This window comes from Suncus etruscus, chromosome 5 (assembly GCF_024139225.1).
Source record: "Suncus etruscus isolate mSunEtr1 chromosome 5, mSunEtr1.pri.cur, whole genome shotgun sequence".
Lineage (NCBI taxonomy): Eukaryota > Metazoa > Chordata > Mammalia > Eulipotyphla > Soricidae > Suncus > Suncus etruscus.
In genome coordinates, this window is record NC_064852.1 from 117,503,631 (window position 1) to 117,529,938 (window position 26,308).

At 39.9% G+C, this 26,308-nt stretch overlaps 1 protein-coding gene across 1 annotated transcript in view; it reads left to right on the forward strand.

Annotated features, from left to right (window-relative positions):
- The window catches only part of TRAK2 (trafficking kinesin protein 2), a 71,527-nt gene that overhangs the window by 23,714 nt on the left and 21,505 nt on the right, over window positions 1-26,308 (forward strand). The window contains exons 2-7 of the mRNA XM_049773183.1: window positions 4,280-4,570; window positions 12,683-12,877; window positions 21,906-21,982; window positions 22,748-22,864; window positions 23,678-23,887; window positions 25,000-25,078. Coding sequence (XP_049629140.1) covers window positions 4,480-4,570; window positions 12,683-12,877; window positions 21,906-21,982; window positions 22,748-22,864; window positions 23,678-23,887; window positions 25,000-25,078 — 769 coding nt within the window. The 5' untranslated portion in view covers window positions 4,280-4,479. The remainder of the gene's footprint in view (window positions 1-4,279; window positions 4,571-12,682; window positions 12,878-21,905; window positions 21,983-22,747; window positions 22,865-23,677; window positions 23,888-24,999; window positions 25,079-26,308) is intronic.

Sequence of the window (26,308 nt, forward strand, 5' to 3'; positions counted from 1 at the left end):
AGTAAAATATATTACCTGTCAAGAAATAAAAACCCTCAAACCTAAGTCACTAATGGTTTCAACCCTGGCGCTAATGAATCGGACAGACATTTTGGAATCCAGCCTGTACATAGAACTGAGACCATCTATTTTCATATTTGGATCTTACGTTGAATAGTGCTTAGAAAGAGGGATGCCTGTGATTGACTTAGATCAAGTTCTTCAGGATAAAATCTTGCTCCTTTATTATTGCTCTGAGGGCTGGGTTGGATGAGCCCAGGAGGAGGTTGGAATACTGGGTGAGCATTGTGGCCACACTCCTTAACCTGTGTGGGGGCTGCTATCCATGATCCAGACTGGGGGTTGCTGTGACATCATCACCACCACCCGGCTTTTCACAGCTCTTAGTACTGAAACTGTGAGAATTTTTCTCTCTCTTTTTTTTTAATGGGTCATTACATGGCTTTAACTAATTTTTAAAATTTTATCTTTGGTGCAGCCATTAACACTAATTTTTGGAGGGGGGGCAGAGAGATAGCACAGTAGTAGGGCATTCACCTTGCATGCGACCAACACGGGATGAACCCAGGTTCGATTTCTAGCATCCTAGAGCCTGCCAGGAATGATTTCTGAGCACAGAGCCAGGAGTAACCCCTGAGCACACTGGGTATGGTCCAAAAACAAACGAACAAAAAACATGTCTCTGGGTCCTTACGATAGCATAAGTGGTGGTAGATGCTAACTTTGACCCCTGGAACCCCTTGTCCCTCCTGGGCCCTGACTAAATGCTGCTCCTATTCAAAAAAATTTTTTTTATTTGGTTGAAAATCTGTTGTTAACAGGCCTACAGGTAGTACAGTGGTTAGTGTGAGCCTGACCTGGAGTTCATTCTGACAGCCTTGTGGTGGGAAATCCCAACACCAAATCCTCGGCCCTTGCATTAAACTAGTGGTCCAGCTGAGCCCTCCTAGCATTATTGGGGGGGACCTTCTCCCACCAAAAACTGTATTGCAGGAATCTGGCACCTTTATTTTTGAAATTATACATCTCGTCTTTGATTTGAATCAGTGAGGTCAGCTTCAAAAAGCAGTGGATCAGCAGCCGACATTTATTTTTAAATTCATCATGGAGTTTGATTTGACCAGTTAAAAAATTAGACTTCATTTTCAATTTAAAAGTTTCCTTAAGGGGCCAAATCAATTGAACAGCAGGTGGGGCACTTGCCTTGAACACGTCCAACCTAGGTTCGACCCCCAGGCGCCCCAGTGGTCCCCTCAATTCTTCTGAAAGTGATCCCTGAATGCATAAGCCAGGAATAAAACCAGAGCATCAGAGCGGTGGCTCAAGGGGTGTGGAGTAAGGCTTTGCCCGCGTTAGCCTAAGACAGATCACGGTTCAATTCCCTGGCGTCCTATATGGTCCCCCAAACCAGGGGCAATTTCTGAGTGCATAGCCAGGAGTAACCCCTGAGTATCACCGGCTGTGACCCAAAAACCAAAAAAATCCCCCCCCAAAAACAGAAAACCCAAAGCATCACTGGTATAGCCCCCAAAACAAAAGCCAGAGAAGTTTCATTAAACATGTATATTTCCTATCGTTGGCTGAGGGGGGACATTTCCCTGTTCTATTTCAGCCTTTATTTGTTTATTTTTTTTAATGAGGTTGTTTTGGTCAATGTATCCTGTTTAAAGAAGATCTTGTAAAAATACAGATTTAGGCATTCAGTCTTGATTATTTGTCTCCATGCCTAGGCCAAACAAAGGGCTCACCATGTTGATTTTTATCATTGTTGTGTTTTGGTGGTTTACTTAAATAAGTCAATGGATTAAAATTTTTCTCAATATGCTTGAATGAGTAGCAAGAGCTAAGTTACTGGCTAATGCATGTGCTTGCTTGGTTATTTTATAAGGAAAGGCACAGCAGGATTGTGTAGAAGTCTAGTATAGAAAATAGATGTGGGGCTGGAGCAATAGCAAAGCAGTAGGGCATTTGCCTTGCACAAGGCAGACCAGGATGAACCCAGGTTCGATCCCCAGCATCCCTTATGGTCTCCTGAGCCTGCCAAGAGTGATTTCTGAGCATAGAGCCAGGAATAACTCCTGAGCGCCACCAGGTATGACCCAAAACCAAATAAAAATAAATAAAAAGAAAGGGGCCGGAGAAATAGCACAGCTGTATGGTGTTTGCCTTGCACATAACTGACCCAGGACGATGACTCAGGATGATGATGGTTCAAATCTCAGCATCTCATATGGTCCTCTGAACCTGCCAGGAGCGATTTCTGAGCGCAAAACCCCTGAGCGTCACTGGGTGTGACCCAAAAACAAAAATGAAAACAAACAAAAGAAAGATGTGTACCCCGGATTGCCAAGACTGCGTTTGTACACACTAAGAAAGGACACTGAAAATGGGGTGATTGTACTTGCTATTTGTTTCTAGCACTTTTAGGTCTCTGTAAGCTTTCTGTATAGACAGGTATCAGAGAAGTAGGCTTAAAAATGACTAATGGCACTAACTCACTTATCACAGAGGAGGAAGTAAATGTGTCTTTTGTTGAGAGGAAGCCTAAGCAGTGAATAGTTGGTTTTACGTTGTGTCTCACTTTGTGTTTCCCTGAGTTAAAGGGGGAAGTTCTCGTCTGAGAACTTTTATGCTTCCCCCTTTAACTCAAAGAAACACAAAGTGAGACACAACGTAAAACCAACTATTCACTGCTTAGGCTTCCTCTCAACAAAAAAAGTAACATGTTTGGGTTCCATGGAACCCCGTCAACACATGCAAAACTGTGGACCCAGGTAGCACATGTGTGCTTGTTTTAGGTTATTTCTTTTTCATTGTTGACTTAATAGGAGTAAGTTGGGTTATGGGCTGCTTAGTATTTAGGTTCTACCTCCCCCCACTTTTTTTTTTTTTTTGGCCACACTTGCAGTGTTGGGGTTAATCCTAGCTCTGTTCTTTGAATCACTTCTGGTGGTGCTTGAGGGACACATGAGATTACATGATCAGATCTGCGTCAGCCATGTGCAAGTACTTGCTCTCCAGCCCCTACCTCCTTTATTCAAATGATAATTTGCTGTTTTACATATTAAATTAAAAAGTGACTTGAGGGGCCGGGCGGTGGCGCTAAAGGTAAGGTGCCTGCCTTGCCTGCGCTAGCCTTGGTCGGACTTCGGTTCGATCCCCCGGTGTCCCATATGGTCCCCCAAGCCAGGAGCGACTTCTGAGCGCATAGCCAGGAGTAACCCCTGAGCGTTACCGGGTGTGGCCCAAAAACCAAAAAAAAAAAAAAAAAAAAAAAAAAGTGACTTGAGGGTCAGAGCGGTGGCACACATGCTAACTCAGGGTGAACCGCGGTTTGATCCCATATGGTCCCCCAGGCTAGGAGCAATTTCTGAGTGCAGAGCCAGGAGTAACCCCTGAGCGTCACCCAAAACAAACAAACAAAAAAATCCAAAGTGGCTTCGATTTTTCTTCCCATTTTAATTTTTAATTCATTTTTCCTCTGTACAGGTAGAACTACAGATCCTACACTAACTACATTATTATAGTTTTAAAAGCTACCTTTAAATTTATTTTATTTTATTTTTTGGTCTGGGGGCCACACCTGGCAGTGCTCAGTGGTTACTCCTGGCTATGTGCTCAGAAATCACTCCCTTTGTGCCATTGCTTTGTTCCATACCTTTACATTTTTAACAGCCTTGTTGAATTTTACTGAAGATGTCTTAAATTGCGCATTTCAAGTGTACTCGTAGGGCCAGAAAAATAGCACAGCACGGACAGTGGTTTGAATTCAGGTATCCCATATGGTCCCCTGTGCTTGCCAGGAGGATTTTTGAGCTCAGAGTCAGGAATAACTCCAGAGTGCTGCCAGATGTGACCCACAAAAAAAAAACAAAAACACCCAAAACAAAATCAAGTGTGCTCTGTTTTTTTTTGGATACATGTAGAGGCTTGTGAATTCACCACCACAGTCAAAATAATGGATGTATTTGTCACCCTCAAAGATTTCTTCTCCTTTTGGCTAATCCTTCCCAACCCGGGCAGCCACAGAACTTCTTTCAATCACTTTAATTTACATTTTTCTAGAATCTTAAATAAATGCATCATAAATCACGCACTTTTTTTTTTTTTTTAAGCCTGGCTTCCTCCATCTAGCATAACTGTGATTTTCTGTGTTGTGTGTGTATATCATTAGGAAAACATTCTTGAGTCCTCAGACACCCCAGCTGGGTGAGCTGCTTTAGTTAGCAGGAATATGCTGAATTCTGAAGTAACTGGATATATTTTTTTTATTTTTCAGGTCACAACTGTCACAAGGTTTGATAATCCCATGAGAGCACCAATTAGTTGCCAATGTCATTTGACTCATCAGGAAGATCTTGTTTAAAAGAAAATACCCACAAGGCCAGGTCCCTTTCCTTCTTGAATGGCTAATGGATTTCCTTTCCTGCGATCCACCCCAAAGCTGTCCTCCCCAGCCAAAGCCAAAACGAAGCCTGCATGAGTCAGTCCCAGGATGCCATTTTCTCGTCACCAACAGGTGAAGAAACCCTCATGAATGTCAGTCATCGAGACTCAGAGAGCATCACAGGTGAGTCTTGCCTTCACACTTTTTCAAGTGCTCTTGCTGGCCAGATCTCTCCTCTTTTTCCTTCCCATCCCCCTCCTCTAGTTTTGATATTCAGGTTTTAGCTAAGTTGTGCTAAATCCTTTATGGAGTATTTAGAGACTGAAGCAATGATAATAATAATGGAGGTAAGGCACAGAAATTGCATGTGCCTGGCCCTGGTTCATTCCCCAATGCACATGGTCCCATGAACATTTCTGAGGCCCTCAAGCACTGTCTAGGTAACCTGAGTATTCTCTGCATTGCAGCAGACCCTCTGGCCCTTGCATTGAATGAATGGCCCCTGGTGGGACCCCAGATCTTCTGAAGACTGCCTGAATGGAATGAAGCTACAAAACCAGTTTGGGGTTCTACCTACAGTAAGGGCATGGTACTGCTTTGCTGAAATTTAAAAAATTCTGAATCCATTTTAGCCTAATGGTTGTCCTGCCTCCCCAATTTTCTTTCAACTTTCTTGAGATAACTTTAGCAAGCTATAAAAAAGCATGTCCATGTTAAGTTCCTGCGTTGTTGACATGACTGCCCTGCCATGGACCTGTAGCCTGTTTTGTTGTCACGAGTTACCACGTGCCCAGTTCTCTCACTTCTTACCAGGGTCATTAGACACCACTGATCTTTCTGTCTTTTAAGATGACGTTTGCTTATCTAGAGTCCCATATCTTTCTGCCTGTCTGGCTTTTAGAATAGAGCAAAATTTCCTAAGATTTACCCATAGTTGTGGGAATGTCTCTGGTGGTTAATTAATTCATTTTTGTGACAAAGATGCAGCTGCTTAAAGCTGCTTAGTTTTTTGTTTGTTTTTTTGTTTTGTTTTTTAAGCTGCTTAGTTTTGAAGTTTAGAAATTGCCTCAGGTAATACATAAAATAACAAATGTGATTGTATCCCTTTAAAGCTGAATAACAGAGTAGGCAGAGGCTAGAAGCTAGTGAGGGTTTTAAGCCATTCTCATAAGTTATGCTCTTTGTGGTTTTGTTTTTCCCTACTGTGTAGTGATGTTGTACTTATTTTTAAAATGTACTTCTTGGTCATTTAAAATGATCTGTTCACATCATTTGCCTGCTTAAAGGTTGCTTTACTCGTGGCTGGAGTGGTAGTACAACGAACGGGGTGGACATTTGCCTTGCATGTGGCTGACCTGGGTTCAATCCCCGACATCCTATGGCTGCCTAGGCACCACCAGGAATAATTCCTGAGTGCTAAAAACCAGTGCTAAAACAGGTGTGGTTCAAAGAGCAAAAAAAAAAAAAAAAAAAAAAAAAAAAGGTTTTACTAGAGAGCTATATGTGTTCTTTATGTCGTAGATATAAAAACATTTTTTTAGATAAATGGATCACAGATATTTTCTCCCAAATTTGGCTTACCTTTTTACCTTGTCAGTGGTATCTTTTGTAAAGCATAATTTTAAAATAACTAGCGGCAATCAGCTTATCAACTTTTACTTTGCTCATATTTTTGGGTGATTTCTAAGTAATCTTTGTATACCTGAAGATATACTTTGTATACCAAAGATACTCCCTCCTTCTTAAAAAGGCATGTAGCTTTTGCTTTTGTTAGGTCATTGGTTCATTTTATATTAATACGGAGTGCGATTAGGGTATGGATTTATTTTTTCTAGTACTTTTTTATATATATTTTTATTTAAATAACATGATTATAGTTGGGTTACAGTCATAAACATTTTTCTAGTACTTTTAAATCTTCTGTATATCTGTAAGTTTTTTAGAAGCAACTTGTTAGTTTCTATTAAAAATTCTATTAAAATTCTAAAAAATTATAATTATTTTTTGGGGGATCACACCTGGCGGTGCTCAGGGGTTACTCCTGGTTCTGCACTCAGGGGTCAGTCATTGGTGGTGCTTGGGGGATCATATAGAATGCCTGGGATTGAATCTAAGTTGGCCATGTGGAAGGCAAATGCCCCACCTTCTGTGCTATTGCTCTGGCCCCCAATATTCTAAATTTGTTTTTGTTTTTTGTTTTCGGGCCACATCTGGTGACGCTCAGGGGTTACTCCTGCTCAGAAATCGCTCCTGGCAGGCTTGGGGGACTATGTGGGATGCTGGGAATAGAACCCAGGTCTGTCCTCGGTTGGCCGTGTGCAAGACAAACAGAAATTTTTACATAGATTTTACATAGATTTGACAGAGAATGATTTTTTAAATTGTTATCTTCTAATCCAGGACTTCTCCAACTTTTTCTACCCCCCTTTAAGCCCAGGAAATATTGGTATATAAAATAGGTACATTTACTTCTAAAAATGATCAGAAAATTATTGTTTTGGGTCGGGGTGTTGTGCCTTGTAGTTCTCTGGAGATATTTTTTTTGTCAGTTCTGGGAAACTACGAGGTCGTGGGGTTTAACTTGTGCTTCCAACACACAAAGCATTGAGCTATCTCTGAGGTCCCAAGAAATTTATTGGAAAACAGAGTTTTTTGTTTTTTTTGTTTTTGGTGTTTGAGCCACACCCATTGATGCTCAGGAGTTACTACTGGCTATGTGCTCAGAAATCATTCCTGGCTTGGGGGACCATATGGGATGCGGGGGAATCGAACCTTGGTCCATCCTAGGATAGCACGAACAAGACAGATGCCTTATCCTTTGCACCACCGCTCTGGCCCTAAAAACAAAGATTTTAAGATTTTTCCCAGCCCCCACCTTCAGTTATGCAACTCCAGTTCACAGTTCAAGAAGCTAAGTTCCAATCTGGGAACATGGTTCTCTTTCTCCATTTATTGCTATCTTCTTTAATTTCTTTTAGCAGTATTTTGATCATTTTATTTATTAGATCTGACACATTTTATTGAAATTAATTTTAAGGAGTTTTTAAGGCTCTGACATTGATTATTTCATTTTCCAGCTGTTTGCTATTAGTACTTAGGAATGAAATTGAGGGCTGGGGTGGGGTAAAGAGGGCTTCCAGTGTTCTCCCCATTACTTCTTGGCCTTTCAAATACTTGCAGAAGTAACCTTCAAGTCCCAGGCCAGGGCTGTGGGGTATGACCTCAGAATAAAATCAAATATATTATTTTTATAGTATCTTTGTATAAAGGATAAAGTCCTTGTATAGATTACTCTTGTAAAAAGAATAGTCATTTCACTTAACTTTGTTTTGGGGGCTTGGGGTTGGTTTCTTTTTTAAGTAGAAAAGTTTATTGGAAAGTAGAAGAGAAAGAAAAAGAAACTCCTGGGGCCGGGAAGGTGGCGCTAGAGGTAAGGTGTCTGCCTTGCAAGCGCTAGCTAGCGTAGGACGGACCGTGGTTCGATCCCCCGGCATCCCATATGGTCTCCCCAAGCCAGGGGCGATTTCTGAGTGCATAGCCAGGAGTAACCCCTGAGCGTCAAACGGGTGTGGCCCAAAAACCAAAAAAAAAAAAAAGAAAAAAGAAACTCCTGGGAGGAGGAACTTAGTAAAGTTTATTAACTTCCTGTTGCCTCCTTAGAATTTTCTACTTACTAAAATTTCTGTTGTGGAACATTTTATGTGTTCCTTCTTTTTTATTTTTTAATTTAATTTAATTTTTTAATTTTATGTGTTCCTTCTTTTTTTTTTTTTTTTTTTTTTTTTGTTTTTTTGGGCCACACCCAGTAACGCTCAGGGGTTACTCCTGGCTATGTGCTCAGAAGTTGCTCCTGGCTTGGGGGACCATATGGGACACCGGGGGATCGAACCATGGTCCGTCCAAGGCTAGCGCAGGCAAGGCAGGCACCTTACCTTTAGCACCACCGCCCGGCCCCTATGTGTTCCTTCTTAATCAGAATGTGTGTGTGGTTTTTTGTTTTATTGTTTTTCTTATTGCTTGGTACATTGTACCTGCTGTGTTCCCTCGAAAATAAAACATCTTCTGAAAATAAGACCTTCTTACAGCTTTTTTCTGGGTGAAATATAAGGCATTCCCTCTAAAATAACTCCCCCCCCCCCATGCTCTGTCTTGGAATGAAAATTAATTTACCATAAACTGGTTGCTAGGGCTACCCCGATTGGCTACTGTAGGATTCACAGTTTGTCTGGTTTGTGTTGAAAACCACCATACTACTGTATCATATACGGGTAATAAGTTCCTTTATTTTTATTTAACAATAAATGTGTACCATATTCATCTTCGTTGAAAATAAGGCCTAGCGCATCTTTGGGAACAAAAGTTAATATAAAACACTGTCTTATTTGGGGGGAAATGGTATATACTTTGAATTGGAATGAGAGTGAAATTTGATGCCCCATATCCATAACTAAGTATTAAGTCTGTTGAGCAAATTAAGAATTTTTCCTTCTTTCTTTGTTGGAGAAGAAATTTGTCCTGAATACATGACATTTTGTCTATTACATATCACCTCTTACTGAAGTGTTTTTCTTTTTTAATCTTTAGTTCTTTAATCATTGATTTTGAATTTTAGTATAGTAGACTCTGCTGTTGGTTGTTTAGTTTTAATTGGTATTTTGATTTGGGGACCCACACCCGGCAGTGTTCAGGGTTGCTCCTGGCTCGGTGCTTGGAGGCCTCTCCTGACAGTGCTCAGGGGATCTGGGGGAATCAGGCCTGGGTCTCTCGCAGGTAGACTGTGCCCCACTCTGGAGTGTCCCACTGGCATCCTGGTGATTTCTTGTGAATCAGCCTTTGTCTTTCTGGGAAAACCTACTTGGTCCTGAAGTTTCCTTATTACTAAAGACTTGCTTTACTAATATTTAATAATAATGAAAGGAGAGAGAGAAACAGTGTATAAGAATGCCAGAGTGAACGATAAAGAATGGAGAGAATGAAAGAGAGAGCTAGAGAGTAAGAGAGACACACAGGAGAGCTGGAGAAAGAGAAAATGAAAAAAAAGAAATGCAGGGAGAATTAGTATGAGGGGAAAGTGGGAGGAGAGGGGAAGGGAAAGAGGAGAGAAGAAAGATTACATCTGCCTTATACTCACTTGCTTCCTTCTGGCAAAATTGGACACAGGTAGCAGCTGGCATGACCTCCTAGGTGACTTGCCCTCATTCCCTACTCTTACTGGATGAAATTCAGACCTAAGAAAGACAGTAATGGGATTACACACACACACACACACACACACACACACACACACACACACACACACACACTGGATGAAATTCAGACCTAAGAAACACACACACACACACACATACACACACACACACTGGATGAAATTCAGACCTAAGAAACACACACACACACATACACACACACACACTGGATGAAATTCAGACCTAAGAAACACACACACACACTGGATGAAATTCAGACCTAAAAAAGACAGTAATGGGATTATACACACACACACACACACACACACACAAACCAAAAAAAAAAAAAAAAGAAGGAAAGTTCTGGGGAATTGTAGTCGTTTTTGGTTTTTGATTTGTTTTATTTTGTGTTGGGTCACACCCGGCAGTGTTCAGTGGTTATTGTTCAGTTCAGTGATTTCTGGCTCTATGCTCAGAAATTGCTGCTGGCAGGCGTGGGGGACCATATAAGATGCTGGGATTCGAACCACCATCCCTCTGCATGCAAGGCAAACGCCCTACCTTCATGCTATCTCTCCGGGCACGAATTTTGGCCTTTTTAATAATTAATTCTGTGGGACTGACGTGATAGTGCAGTGTGCTGAGCACTTATACGTGGCTGACCAGATTTCGGTCCCTGGCACCTCGTATGGTCCCTAGAGCCCACCAGGAGGGATCCCTAAGTTCAGAGCTAGAAGAACATCAGAAGGTGTGGCCCAAAAACAAGAAAAATTACATTTGCTTTTTATTTACATTATATCCTGGAATACCTGAGTCTGATATTTTTATTTATAAAACAAATCTGTATTTTTATTTATAGTCCAGCTTCTTTTCCCCTTAGTTTTGACATAAAGTCCCATATGTAATGCGATTGTGGCAGGAGGAATTTGAATAATTACATAGAATTTGGATAATTTTAAAAGATCTACTATGGGTTGAGAGCTTTAGAATCAATCATATTTAAGAATTTAATTGGGGGCCAGAGCAATAGCGCAGCAGTAGGGCATTTGCCTTTCACAGGACTGATCCAGGACAGACCTTGGTTCAATCCCTGGCGTCCCATTTGGTTCCCCCAGCCAGGCGCAATTTTTAAGTGTATAGCTAGGAGTAACCCTTGAGTGTCACCAAGTGTGGCCCAAAAACCAAAAAAATGTTTTTTTTTAAATTGTATCTCATCTGGCTATGAAGCCAGGTTCATTTTTCTGTTAAGTGGTGTTTTCACTCTTCTTGCTCTTGATTAAATTGTCATTAACTTAGCATCAAATACATATTTTCTCTTGTAAGGTTTTTTTTTTTGGGGGGGGGGGCACACTCAGCAGTACTCAAGGGTTACTCCTGGCAGGCTCGGGGGACCATATAGGATGCTGGGGCTTGAATCCAGATTGGCTATGTGCAAGGCAAATGCTCTCCCTGTTGTGCTCTTGCTCCAGCCCCCAAAAAGGTGTTTTCTTAAAATGACTTTTGTCTTTGCCAGGCAGAAAAGATTCCTTTGTAATAAGTCCACAGAGGAAATATATCTCAGAGTGAGAGGATTAATAGGACATCCTGAGTTTTTTTTCTATTTTAAGTCCTAGTATTACTTTAAGCTTATAAAAAGGAGATAACTTTTCTTTCTTTTTTGTAACCTTCTAAATTGGGAGTTGTTAAATGGTTTGGCTATATTAGTAACAGGAAGTTAAGAGCAAACACATAAAATATGTCTAAAGATGCAGGCAGTGGAGGAGTGGAAGAATGAAAGTAGAGGAGTAGGAATGTAAAAGGTATTTCAGGTTTTAATATCCTACATCTTTCAAATAAAAATGATAAAGAACTTTTTAATTCCCTACCAGTGCTGGAACACAGTTGGAACATTAACATTACTAGTAAACATTCAACATTTAAAGGCTAATTTTTGATTCTTTACATTTAATTTTTAACATTTAAACTTTAATTTTAAAGTGTTTTTAATTTAAAGCCTTATGATTCATAAAGTTATCATAGTTAAATTTAGACTAACAATATTTCATCACCAGTCTCACCACCAGTGTTAACCCCCCTCCACCAATGTTTTCAAAGTCCATATCATGATACCTCTCCCATCCCTTCCAGCATAACAGGCACCTTTTTAAGTTTTCTTGTTAAAGTTTGGGTCTCATGATTACATTGTTGTTGCCTCTGCTTAGATATTGAGCTCTGTCCTGTTTCTTTATTTTTGTTTTTGGGCCATACCCGGTGACACTCAGGGATTAGTCCTGGCTCTACTCAGAAATCACTCCTGGCATGCTCAGAGGTCATAAGGGATGCTGGGAATAGAACTCAGGTCCATTTCAGGTTAGCTGCATGCAAGGTAAACACCCTACCGCTGTGCTATCTCTCCAGCCCTCAGTTCTGTCCTTTCTTAACACCACCATCGCACCTGAGTTCCCTTGGCCTCTGTCCCCCATTATTTCATATCTGTTGTTCTCCTTCTCCACTCAATTTCTTTTCTTCTCCTCACTATATCTTGGGCCAAGAGGCTCAGGGGTTACTCCTGGCTATTCACGCAGAAATCACCCCTGGCTTGGGGGATCATATGGGACGCTGGGGGGATCGAATGGTGGTCCTTCCTAAGCTAGTGTGCGCAAGGCAGACGCCATACTGCTTGCGCCACCACTCCGGCCCCATAGAAGTTCTTATACTAAAGAGAAAGATCCAATTTTTAAAAAAATATCAGAATAAAGTTTTTGTGGCTTTAATTACTTTATTTAATTAGTAATGAAATTGTATTACTTTTATTGGATACAAGGTTGTTCACAATACAGTTTTTTTATTTCACATATATAAAGTTGTCCATGATAAGAGTTTCAGTCATGCAATATCCAACACCCTTCACCAGTGCACATATTTTGCCACCAGTGTCCCCAATTTCCCTCCTGCCCCCATCTTCCTAGAAAGATCCCAACTCTTGAACCAAGATAGATATTTTCAGAAACAGTAGAGAAACTATTTTGGCTGGTGTTTCTTTGGTGATACTTTTGCAAAACTGGCTCAAGGTATTTTGCTCTGTATTTGGACATGCACTGACTTTATTTCCATGGACTCTCCCCTACAGATGTCTCCGGCTGTGAGGACCTCCCCGAGGTGGAGCTGGTGAGTCTTTTGGAGGAGCAGCTCCCCCAGTATAAGCTCAGGGTGGACTCGCTATTCCTCTATGAGAACCAAGATTGGGCCCGGTCCCCGCACCACCAGCAACATGCAGCCGAGACGCTCTCCCCGGTCCTGGCCGAAGAGACCTTCCGTTATATGAGTAAGTATTTTCAAACATGTCTTTAGGCACTGTGGTTTACACCACCATTCATGTGGAGGTTTCAAGAAAATGGTATTGCCACTCCAGCCCCCCATCAGTCTGTGGGTCTAAGGGTTCCCCCCCCCCATACCTTCTGCTCCTGACTCAGCAAACACAGTCAATCCTAAATCAGCAGCCTCCTGGGGTCTGTAATTATTGGCCATTGTTGATTGTTGACTGCTTTTTTTTTTGTAGTCCACATGTGAGTGAGGTTGTTCAGTATTTATCCTTATCTCTTTGAGTATTCTGGATCCTTTTAGAATTTTTCTTTTGAAAGAAAGATCATGAAAATCTTTTTTTTTGGGGGGTGGGGGTTGGGACACTCCCGGCGGTGCTCAGGGGTTACTCCTGTCTATTTGCTCAGAAATTGCTCCTGGCAGGCACAGGGACCATATGGGACACCGGGATTCGAACCAACCACCTTTAGGTTCTGGATCGGCTGCTTGCAAGGCAAAGGCCACTGTGCTATCTCTCCGGGCCCAGATCATGAGAATTTTAATGTGGAATTTTGAAAACATTTGACCTCTTGAGCCATTTTTCAGGGTGCATATACTTGAACTTGGAGAGGTGATTTATTCTCATTGTTATATATGGACAAAGAGAGTTGGTCATTCTGACTCTTGAGTGCCTTGTAAATTACTCAGGCTTTTTCATTTCCCCCCTTTTTTAACGTGGACACTTCCCAGAATGAGTACTGTATGAAGGAATTTAAAAAAATGTGGTGAGATTATTTTAAATTTTACAATCTCATAATATTTATTGTCCCAAGTAGCTTGATATCCTTAGCCAGGAGCTTCTTTAGTCTCATTTTTCTATTAAATATGGTTATATTTAATGTTTTAATAATGCTAAGGGAGAAATTCTAGATCCTAGAGTCTAGAATCTAATTCTAGAATTATTGTTTGCTTTTGTTTGTTTGGTTTTTGGTTTTTGGGGCCACACCCGTTTGATGCTCAGGGGTTACTCCTGGCTAAGTGCTCAGAAATTGCCTCTGGCTTGGGGGGACCATATGGGACGCTGGGGGATCAAACCGTGGTCCTTCCTTGGCTAGCGCTTGCAAGGCAGACACCTTACCTCTAGTGCCACCTCACTGGCCCCGAATTATTGTTTTCTTAAGGATGCATAGAAAATTTATCACTAAAACTAAGCCAGTTTTATCTTGAATTGTTTTTTCACTAACTCTTAAAATATAAAATGAAATAGAATACTTCAAATACTTTAAATGTATGGGGTCATTTTCCTTTCACCTGATTTAAAAAGAAATACTCTTTAAAATTTATTCACTATTGGGGCAGGAGAGATAGCATGGAGGCAGGGCATTTGCCTTGCATGTAGAAGGACGGTGGTTTGAATTCCAGCATCCCATATGGTGCCCCAAGTCTGCCAGGAGCGATTTCTGAGTCAGAACCAGGAGTAACCCCTGAGCGCTGCTGAATGTGACCCCCCCCCAAAAAAAAATTATTCACTATTAAAAATGTGTGCATAGTAGCTAAGTATATAATAAAATGTGCAGATTCAGATTTTATATTTATAAAATTCATTTTTTTTTAAATAGATGTGAGATTACATCACTTCCTAGACATTTTCCCATGTGAGTGCCTCTGTGTTTTTTTAAAGAGTATAGCTAGAGAATGATTGTTGTGAAAGCCTCAATTTGAACAGTAATCATTAACTTATTTTTAATAGTTTTAAAACCATTTTGCTTGTACAGAAAAACAATTGTAAGCACAGCTTAAACTTGAACTTGAATATTAACAATCTCAGTTCAGTTATTATTTCTATACTTAATTCTTTTATATAGTTAAAGATTCTTATTAAAGTTTTCTTAACTTAAAATTTTCTGGAGATTGCTTTCCTGAAGGAACACAGCTCCTGATTTCAGTGTTCTGTGTTCTATGAGTTTTTGTATTTATCAGATGATTTTTTGTTTGTTTGTTTTTGGGTCACACCCAGCAGTGCTCAGGGGTCACTCCTGGCTCTATGCTCAGAAATCGCTCCTGGCAGGCATGGGGGACCATAGGGGATGCCGGGATTCGAACCACTAACCTTCTGCATGAAAGGCAAATGCCTTGCCTCCATGCTATCTCTCCAGCCCCTATCAGATGATTTTTAACTAAAATATTTTTGCATATTTATCATTTATGTTTATTTAGTTTATTATTTACAGGATCACAGAACATACTGTGCTTGTTTTTTTTTTTTTATTCTTTGTATTATATAGACTTCTGAGAAGAAATTGGAGCCTGAAAAATGTCTTAGATCATAATTTGATGGGGCTACTCTTAGGATGGATTTTAAGTATAAAAACTTAAAAGCTAAGCCAATTCTAAAATTTTTGGTTTTTGGAAATTATACAAAACAAGTCATTATGTTCAAGAATGAACAACTGAAAACTCCAGATTAGTAGGATAAAGTTCCAATTCAAGGTTCTGTAAAACTATCCTTTTTCTTTAGACCAGTAGTGCTGTTTTTACTTTTAATTTGAAAATTGAACTATATGATCTACCTAAGAATTTAAAGCAAATAAACGAAGATTCTAATGTGTCCATTAATATATCCTTTCTGATATTATAATTTCATTATTATTATTTTTGTTTTTGTTTTTTTTGGGCCACACCCGGCAGTTCTCAGGGGTGACTCCTGGCTGTCTGCTCAGAAATAGCTCCTGGCAGGCACGGGGGACCATATGGGACACCAGGATTCGAACCAACCACCTTTGGTCCTGGATTGGCTGCTTGTAAGGCAAACGTTGCTGTACTATCTCTCCGGGCCCTCATAATTCTTTTTAAGATAACAATTCTCTAGATAGATGGTAGTTCACTGAAGTATTAATAGATTTTATTGTGAAATTTAACTTTAAGAATGTCAAAAATAGGAATCAGAACCACAGTATAGTCAGGACACTTGCCAAATTCAGTTGACCCAGATTGGATTCATGGCACCCTAACGGGTCCCTCAATCTCCACTAGAGTGATCCCTGAGTACAGAACTAAGAGTAAGCCCTGAGCACTGCCAGTCGTGATCCAAACCTTCACCCCATTAATAAATTGACCAAGGATTTAAAAATAAGATTTAGTACATTCTCTTGTCCTTTCCCACAGTTTTTAATTCCCTTGAGATAAAAAGTTTCTGGTTTGGACTGTAAGCCTCTCACAGATTGCTGAGGGTTCTCTAAAGTCCCCCTCCCCCAGCTGAGTCAGAAAGAAATTGCTGACTTTATATACAATCAATATATGCAAGCAATTAGTGGGTTAGAAAATAATTTTGCGGGGCTGGAGTGATAGATAGCACAGCAGTGGGGCATTTGCCTTGCATGTGGCTGACACAGGATGGACCCTGGTTAGATTCCCGACATCCCATATGGTCCCATGAGCCTGCCAGGAGCAATTTTCTGAGGGCAGAGCCAGGAGTAACTCCTGAGCACCACCAAGTGTCGCCCCCCCAAAAAAAACAAAACAAATAAATAAATTTTTATCCCCATTGCTGTGAGAAACAGATGGTTTCAAATGCTCAGAACTCAGCATACACAGCAGGTTACCACAGGCTTTTCTTCATTTTATTAAGTGTGAGACCCGTAGTGAGTGGTAAACTGGTAACTGCAGTCAGCATACCCTAAATTATCAGAACTCACCATCTGTGCCTGGAAACACTGAAAATAAAACCTGATGGATCTTCCAGAAAATTGTTAATGCTGGGAATAATAGATCGACCATACCACTTTCTAATATTAAGAAAAAGAGGAGGAAAGATTAGTTGCTTTTTGTTTTTTTAAACCTTGGTATTATTCTAAAATTTCCTAGAAATACAAAATCCTGGGCCCTCACCCTGATCTGCACAGTCAGAAACTCTGGAGGTGGAGTCTAGTTTTCTGCACTTCAAAAAACAGTTTAACAGTGCTCACAAGGACTCAGGGTCCGGAGCTCAAGACTAGGAGCGTAAGTCATTCATAGTACAGTGAGGAGGGTATTTGCTTTGCACGGGGCCAGCCCAGGCTCAATCCCTGGTATCTCATATGGTCCCCAAGCTCTCAAGGAGGAATCCCTGATCAGATGCTCAGAGTAAACTCCTGAGCTTTGCTGGGTTAACACATTAAAACCGTTAATGGTTAAAACATTAAAACCAACAACATCAATAAAATGGCTATTTCACAATAATATTAATTGGAGATATTTCAGGAACTGGGAAGAGAATGGTCTGCACTTTTGCAGAGAAATACTATTGTGGAAATTGTTGCTTCTGGTTGGTAGGCATTTTCTTCCATGCTGTCCTCAAAAATCATTAATCTACACTGACAGGAAATGAAATATTACTGATTATGTTTATAGAGTCATAACTGTAAGTCAGCAGTTTCATAGTTCCTTAGATTAGCTCTCTTGATCAGTTTCCTCTCCCCCCAAATTAAGCCAGATGCCCTAAGCCATTGATTGTAAGATAAATTAACTTATCACCTGTTATATACCAAGTATTCTCCCAATAGTAGTGAGGATATTGTCACTCAGATCACACACGACTTTGAATTCTCTCTTCATCCCTACCAAGCAGAGTTAGTCGTGTGTGCTTTCTCACTCAGTTCCAATTCTAGGAGACTAATTTTTGTTTTGCAGAAATGTTTTCACTATTAAAACAGTAAAAGCCACAATCACTTCTTTGAGTGTTAAAAACCTCAAGACCTGGGGTCAGGATGGTGGCTCAAAAGTCTTGAACCACAGGCTTTGCTTGCAGGTGACCTGGAGACACGCCCATGCTTGGCCTCAAAACCAAACGAAAAATGAAACAAGAATCCCCAGACCGGTTACAATGGTCAGCGGTCTTACACCTCAGACTATGCAATATTTGCTGTATTTGTGTGGTGGCTTTTATTTGTTTTAGTTTTTATAGGGGATGGATTAGTGATGAAAAACTATGCCTTTTTAAAAATCAATAGTTGTGGTACACATTGAAAAGGAATATAGTAAAAATTAATCAAGCACCATCTCATATAAAGTGACAGATAACAAAAAACAAAACAAAACAAAAAACCCTGTCATATCTCCATCTTAAGAAATGAGAGTATATGGGTGTTTGTTTGAAATAATACCAAGTTAGCATAGAATAAGTGAAGTGCTTGGTTATAGTTTCATTCCATATTAGCAATCTTTGGAAGCCAAGTTGAAAACTTGTTCTGTAAAAATATTTATAATCTTTGGCCCAGAGAGACTACAGAGGGCATGGTGTTTGCCTCACATGCAGCGTGTGCCAATTCCACCCATGGCACTACATAAGCTCTCTCATGCACCTCCAGGTATACAACTGGGATTTTGCTCCCTGTTCTTCCAAACTATCATCTTCCTGGTATGTAACTTTCCCAAAAAAAAGTTAATAAGATTGCAAAGGAAATGTTCTATTGTCATGGGAAAAGAGCACGTTAACTACAAAAAAAACAAAACAAAACAAAAAAAAAACCAGAAAAATCAGCCTTAGTTCCTAATCAGAAGGGAAAAAAAAAAAACCCCAGGGGCCAGAGAGATTGCACAGCGGTAGGGTGTTTGTCTTGCACACTGCTGACATGATGAACCCAGGTTTGATCCCTGGCATCCCATATGGTCCCGAACCTGCCAGAAGTGATTTCTGAGCGCAGCGTAGAGAAGGGACCATTATGACAGTGATAGTTGGGAATGATTGATACCCCTTTAGCAACACTTTCTGGCCCCATAGAAACTATTTTTAACTTGGGTCTGGAGCAATAGCACAGCAGGTAGGGCATTTGCCTTGTACATGGCGGACCTGGATTTGATCCCCAGCATCTCATATGGCCCCTCAAGTCTGCCAGGAGTGACTTCTGAGTACAATCCTGCCCTGAGTGCCTCTGGGTATGGCCCAGAAACAAAACAAAACAAACTATTTTAAACTGAGTCTCCAGATTCTTTTTTCTTACTTTTATTGTTAATCCTGGATCAGTGGTTTTTCCTCTCCCGCCACTTCAGAACAGCTGAGTCTTTTATTTACTCCTTGTGACTGAATCTCCTCCGCAATAGCATCAGTATCTCCATGTGAGACCTGCTTACTAAGTTCATTTGGCTTTGCTGCTTTTAACTGATTTTCTGTAAGGAGTGAGAGGACAGATATACTGACTGTATTTTCCTCCCTTCTTCCCGAGATCAGAAGAGACCACACACAGTAAGTATTTGCTTCACTCTTTATACTTCATTTCCTGCTCTGCTGCCAGATTAAATTGTGACGATTCCTTGGACCCCAAAGCATGTTTCCCTCCCCACCCCCACAGTTAAATTGTGGAGTCAGTGTCTCTATCTGTAAATGGAAATTACTTTGAAGGGAAATGTTTGGGTTTTTCTTTTTGTTTTAGATTTCTTTACATGTTTCTTACTATGCATTTAAGTTTTCTTCTTTTCAGTTTAATACTTTAAGCTATTTTCTAATACCATCAAACCAATTCTGTTTTACTTTGAGCTAGAAATCAAAATATTCACAAATCCACTAGACATCATTCTTTTTTTTTTTTTTTTTTTTTTTTGGTTTTTGGGCCACACCCGGCGGTGCTCAGGGGTTACTCCTGGCTGCCTGCTCAGAAATAGCTCCTGGCAGGCACTGGGGACCATATGGGACACCGGGATACCGAACCAACCACCTTTGGTCCTGGATCGGCTGCTTGCATGGCAAACACCGCTGTGCTATCTCTCCGGGCCCTAGACATCATTCTTAAATGTAATCATTGATGCGAGGAAGAAAAAGAAGCTCAGATAAAATGTCTCTTGAACAACCTAGGGTATTGAGATGGACTAAGAAATATGAGTGACTTAATTTATAGAATCTACTGCAAATTTTGAATTATTTCTAGGAAACTTTAAGAATCTTCATTTAGGGGCTGGAGTGGTAGCACAAGTGATAAGGTGTTTGCCTTTCATGTGCTAACCTAGGATGAACCGCAGTTCGATCCTCCAGCATCCCATATGGTCCCCCATGCCAGAGGTGATTTCTGAGCACAGAGCCAGGAGTAACCCCTGAGCATCACCAGAATGTGGCCCAAAAACAAATGAACAAAATAAAGAATCTTAATTTATACCAAAAGTATTTAGAGAGCATTGACTGCATAAACAATTGTTTGATACTTAGCAGTCTGCTCGCAGAAGATTAATATATTTGATCCTCCTAAAAACCTGTGAGGTGTATGTCAGCACCTTTCTATTAGAAATACGGAATTAGAGTCTCAAAGTTCAGTTGCATCTGGACCTTCCTCTTATATGTGAGTTCGGCTTGGCTGCTCCAAAACTGCTCTTTATTTTTTCTTTCAAGGTGAACCAATTATAAGTTAAGCTCAGTCAAACTCAAATCTTTCCATACTGTACATTACAAGATTAAAGAGCCCCTTTTTGTTGTTCATCATTAGTTTTGAAAAATACTTATTACTGTTATCGTGGATGTATTGGTGTCATATGTATCCTTTTTCTTGGAGTTAAGTTACCCAAATATGTTGAGAGATTATATATACATATATATTGATTGATAATGTAAACTGAATTTGTAAAGTCTAGAAAAACACTGCAGTTAATCACATAATTAAAAATATATAGCTTATATTATAATAAATGCCTTGCTACCAGGAAGATTATCATCAAGATGACAGGTTTTAAATTCAGGAGCTAGAGAGCCAGTAGCACAGGCAGGACACTTGCTTTTGCATGTTTTTTACAATATTTTTGTATGTTTTTGCTGGATCCCCAGCACCACATCTAGACCCCTAAGCACAGAGCCAGGAGTAAATCCTGAACACTGCTGGTGTGGGCCAAAAATGTAAATAATAAAGATAAATAAAACAAACAAGGATGAATAAAAGCTTTAAAATGTAAAAAGTAAAAAAGGCCGGGCGGTGGCGCTAAAGGTAAGGTGCGCCTGCCTTGCCTGCGCTAGCCTTGGACGGACCGCGGTTCGATCCCCCGGTGTCCCATATGGTCCCCCAAGCCAGGAGCAACTTCTGAGCGCATAGCCAGGAGTAACCCCTGAGCGTTACCGGGTGTGCCCCAAAAACCAAAAAAAAAAAGTAAAAAGGAAGGGAGTTAATTAAGCTCAGGGGAATTTGACTCATACCAGAATTTAAAAAAGCTCTCCAAATCCCATTCCTTGTTTAGTGATACTAAATCACATGGTTGGTGATCATAGATCATCTTGTTTAGGTAGTCACAGCAAAGTCCTAGTTAGATTGCTTGGCAATAGCATAACCTCTCAGTACATGGAGGCAGATTTGGATATAAGATCACTAGTGATGGACCTGTTGACCCAACTCACATTCTCTCCTGTGTGTAGGTCACAGTTCCAAGCTCACTGGGAGTAGGAAGAGAGTCAATGACTGCCTGTGACTCTTTGATGCTTAATTAGTTGTATGATGCACAGATTGTTTGAATAATTTAACTCTTTCTTTTCTTGGATGTCTAAATTATCTAATATGTGTCTGATATGTAAACCATCTAAAATAGATTTTACATATTTCTAAATTTTACCACACAACATTTTGTTTGTATTACTAGGTCTGATTTCTGATGTGTGCATTGTATGGTATGTGCATTTTGCATTTGTGCACACTCTGTCAAACCCTGACCCTTATGCAGTGCATGTGTTACATCCCAACCCACTTTTTCTATTTTTTTTTAATATAATTTTTGTTCTGGATAACTTTTGTTAAAAAAAAAAATCTGTGTTTGGGCTAGAGCAGTGGTGCAGCAGTAGGGCATTTGCCTTGCACGTAGCTGACCTAGAATGTACTTCAGTTCGATCCCCCAGAGTTCCATATAGTCCCCCAAGCCAGGAGCAATTTCTGAGTGCATAGCCAGGAGTAACCCCTGAGCATGTGTGGATACTCTGGGTGTGGCCCAAAAACCAAAAAAAAAAAAAAAGTGTTTATTGTGGTATTTAAGCATTTGTTGTTATTTTTTAATTCTTAGGTATATTTAAAATATTGTATCTCAATCCGATCAACAGTTGCTTTCACTGCTCTTAGTTCTAGGCACAGACCGGGTGGAGCAGATGACCAGAACATACAATGACATCGACATGGTCACGCACCTGCTGGCAGAGGTAGGAATCTCGTCTTTTCTTCTTTTGAACAAGCATCTGAAACTTGAAGGTCACGTGGACTCTACTGACTTTGCATGTCAAAGTTGGCATGCTTATGAATATGAAAAATGACTATGCCATGACTCTTTCCAAGTTCTTAAGATTGTTACAACTTAACGGCTAGCCAACTAGCAGGCATTCCAGAACAGATCTCTTTCTGAAGCTTGTTGTGAAGTAGAAGGTTCAGTTTTAGATTTTCAGCTTCTAGTGTTTTGTTTTCTGTTTTATTTCATTCATGTCCCTCTTGACAACAGGGCTCCTAACTATATTCTGTGCCCTGGTTGGAATATTGTTCACCATATTCACTTGTCCTTAGACTATGAATACAATACTCTACCACAATCATATTAGATGGGTCAGTACTCTCACCAAAAATGTATTGGGCTTTTGATGTGGGTCAGATCCTGTCCTTATTTTAAAGATTATATTTGACTTTGTAATTTCTCAGGATTCTAATTAATAAAATGATGAATGAATAAATCACAGTTGAGACCAATAAAAGCAATGTCCTGTATCTTTATGGTGGTCTATATGACTAGCATTTATTAAACATGACATGTTTCTTGTGTTTATTGTAAATAAGGCCCCATGTTTAATGTGGTATTTGAGCATTTAAAATAGACTTTGATGATGATGCTTTTTTAGAACATTCTTTTGCATTTAGTAATAGTGAATGTACAGCTCCTAAAATGCCTAAAGAATTGAGTCTATTTACTATTTTAACAGAGGGACCGTGACCTGGAGCTGGCTGCTCGGATCGGACAAGCTCTCTTGAAACGGAACCACGTCTTAGCTGAGCAGAATGAGTCCTTGGAAGAGCAATTGGGACAAGCCTTTGATCAAGTATGTTTTTAATCCTGTTTTTTTGCAGCTTGAGACAACTAGGTCTTAGGCAATGAAAATTGTTTTCTTTGACATCTCTGAAGGAATGACAGTAGTTAGGCAAACAACACCAGAACATACTGACTTTCTGTCAGTCACAGAACTGGCTGGAAAGAAATGAAGATTATGTGTGCAGAGGAACGCTGGTGTGATTGTCCCTTTGTTAATGCCAAGGCCTGTTTTCAGTGCCTCTGTTGCGTAGAGTCTAACGCTTTTCTCATTCCTTTTTGTAGGCCTTAGATGCAGATGTATTTGTTTTAAAGTAATGTATATCCATGGTTAATAGTTCATTAATACTCATAAAAAGTAGATTATTTAAATGGTTAGATTGCAGTGTTTTGATCATTCTTATTCTTACGTGCTTGTAACTTTTGAAAATGCCTTTATTCTTTTTGAAAATAATATCTAAGTCTTTACATTGGAAATATTATTCCCTGAAGTGCTTTGGAAGTTATGCAAGGTGACAATAGCATAAAAGTACAAGGCTGAGGAGGAGAACAGGGTGGGGTGGTGGTGGTGGTGGTGGTGGTAGTTATCTGTTCTCATACTTCCTAGCTTCTTTAGCCTGGCTTTTCTTTAACTGTGAAGGTACTATTATCTTTTATGAAAATTTCATAATTTAGGACTTATTACTTTAATCAGTAAAATGTAGCAGCTGATTTGATGAGTTTGTTCCATGGTGAGAAACAATTGCTCCATGAATTTGAAGCTGTGGTACGTGTGACTCAGCTATTATCAGGGAGATAATCTATACCAAATATTTCTCATGGGCAGGTTAATCAGCTGCAGCATGAGTTGTCCAAGAAAGATGAGCTACTTCGAATTGTGTCCATTGCCTCTGAAGAGAGTGAGACTGATTCCAGCTGTTCAACGCCTCTTCGCTTCAATGACTCTTTCAACTTGTCTCAAGGTTTGCTGCAGTTGGACATGCTGCAGGAAAAGCTCAAGGAACTGGAAGAAGAGAATATGGCTCTCCGATCCAAGGTAGTATTGACATGAAATACTCTCTAACTACAGATTGGCCTTTTAAATTCTTTACTAAGGGAAAGGGGCAGGGATTGTCTTTAATAGTGTGATGGTGGTGGCAGCAACCAAGGCATGTGTTTTTGCTTTTCTCTGTTATTTAGATTCTAATAAAAATGGATAATGGATAATTGAGTTCTAGTGTCATGGAAAATGGCAGGTTGACTCATGAACCAGAGAGTGCTTCTATTTATATCTATTGATATAAATAACTGAATAATTACAACTCTGTAAGAGCCCTTTCAGTGAGCTGAGGAAGGAGATCAGAGGAGGGCTGGAGCAAATGCTTTAAGTACAGAGGGCTTAGGTTTGAGCACCTGTGCAACAGCCACTGTGGGCCCAAATCTAAGTTGTCTGGTAATGACACAGTTCTCTGAGCTCATGTGGGGGAGTCAGACACTTCCTACTGTGGGCATCTTGGCAGGGGTTAGAAACTATAAGTGCAGGGCTGGTGAGGTGGTGCTAGAGGTTAGGTGTCTGCCTTGCAAGCACTGGCCAAGGAAGGACCACAGTTCGATCCCCTGGCGTCCCATATGTTCCCCCAAGCCAGGGGCAATTTCTGAGTGCTTAGCCAGGAGTAACCCCTGAGCATCAAATGGGTGTGGCCAAAAAAAAAAAAAGAAACTATAAGTGCAGGAACATATAATGGGAGGGGGAAGGAGGGGATCCAGGGATGACTAAGTATGTTTAGCGACCCCTAAAGAAATGAAGGGAAGGGGTCGGGGAGATAGTACAGAGTTTATGGCACTTGCCTTGCACACATCTTACCCAGGTTCAGTCCCTGACACCCTATATCCCGATTTCTTCAGTAATGATCCCTGAGCACAGAGCTAGGAGAAACTCCTGAGCATCACAAGGCATGGCCCCAAAATGAAGGCCCCCTCAAAAAAAAATTAAGATAATGTATATTGTACCCTCTTTTAATACCTTTTGATTGTAGTAGATAAAAAAATTTTAGGGATTCTTTTTCTCAGTATGTAATGAACCTGTATTTACAAATGTAAATGAAAAGTTATAAAAATTAATACTATAAAATCACTAGAAAATATCCCACACTGGTTTTTTTCTTAAAGGCTTGTCACATAAAAACAGAAACTATTACCTATGAAGAGAAGGAACAGCAGCTTGTCCATGACTGTGTCAAAGAACTTCGTGAGTGTTGTTAACATTTTCTATTCATAGTTCAAGCCATTCTTTGGTAGGGCATCACCAAGTCAGGAATCAGGTTTATGGTTTCACTATAATCCTCCTGAGATATAGGTTTGAATAGTTGTTGAAAATCTTAAAATGTTACATTGAGCCCACACTGTTAATAAAGTACCATCTGAACTTTTACTAATATCTTTGTTTCAGAGTGTTATCATTCTCAAAGGCATCATATTAGTTACAGAATATTAAAAAGAAAAGAACAAAAGCTCTTGTTTTGTTGATTAACGAAATAGTCTTATGGAGAGAATATGATTTACCGAAATTAGAAAACTGATCAAAGCAGCACCCTGATACAGAATGGCATAAAACCTAACATTCAGAAAGTTTTTATGTGTAAACCACAGAAGATATTTGGGGTTGACATAGCATTTACCAAAATAATTTTTAAAGTAAAATAGTTGGGTAGAGACTGGCTTTATTAGGGAAAATACTTAATTTCTCTTTAAATACACAAGCCCACCTTGGAGATATTGCAGGTTTAGTTTCAAGTCACCACAATAAGGTTACTAGCACAGTAATTGATATGTCACTTCCGATAAATATTTTGGTTTTGCAGTGCATAGGATGTTTATGAACTATTCTGAACACAGTGATTTATGAACTATTATGAACACACTGATTAAATTAGCAGTAACATTTTGCCAAAATATGTACGTACCTAAAATTAAAAGTAGACGACAAAAGTGAGTGCTTGCTATTGGAAAATTGCTTCCAGCTGGGGGCAATTGCTATTGGGTTGCCATAAACATTCAGTTTTTTAAAGCAGAATATTAGGATGCAGAGAAAGCAGAGTATAGATAGAGCCTTTTGTATCACATTAGTCTATTTGGACGACTATGCTGCCGTCTCAGAATCCCAGAATAGTACAGAACTGGAAATGACCTAAATGACTCTTTTCCTTCCTTGCTGTTAATTATTCACCTTCTATAGCTAAGAGACAGTAGCAATATGGTTCACTCAGAAGTTCAGCTCCCAGTTTCCTGCCTCCTTTGTAATGTTACAGTCTTCCCATCAAGTTCAAAATAACTGTATATGACACAGTGAAATAATTTCTCCAGTAATACTTAGCTGTCAAGGCTTTCATATGACATAAATATTTATCCCCTCCAATGAAACTCCAGGGGCTCTCTGTTAAGTGTGTGTTTACAAGAGTACTGAGTTAAAATAATGGTT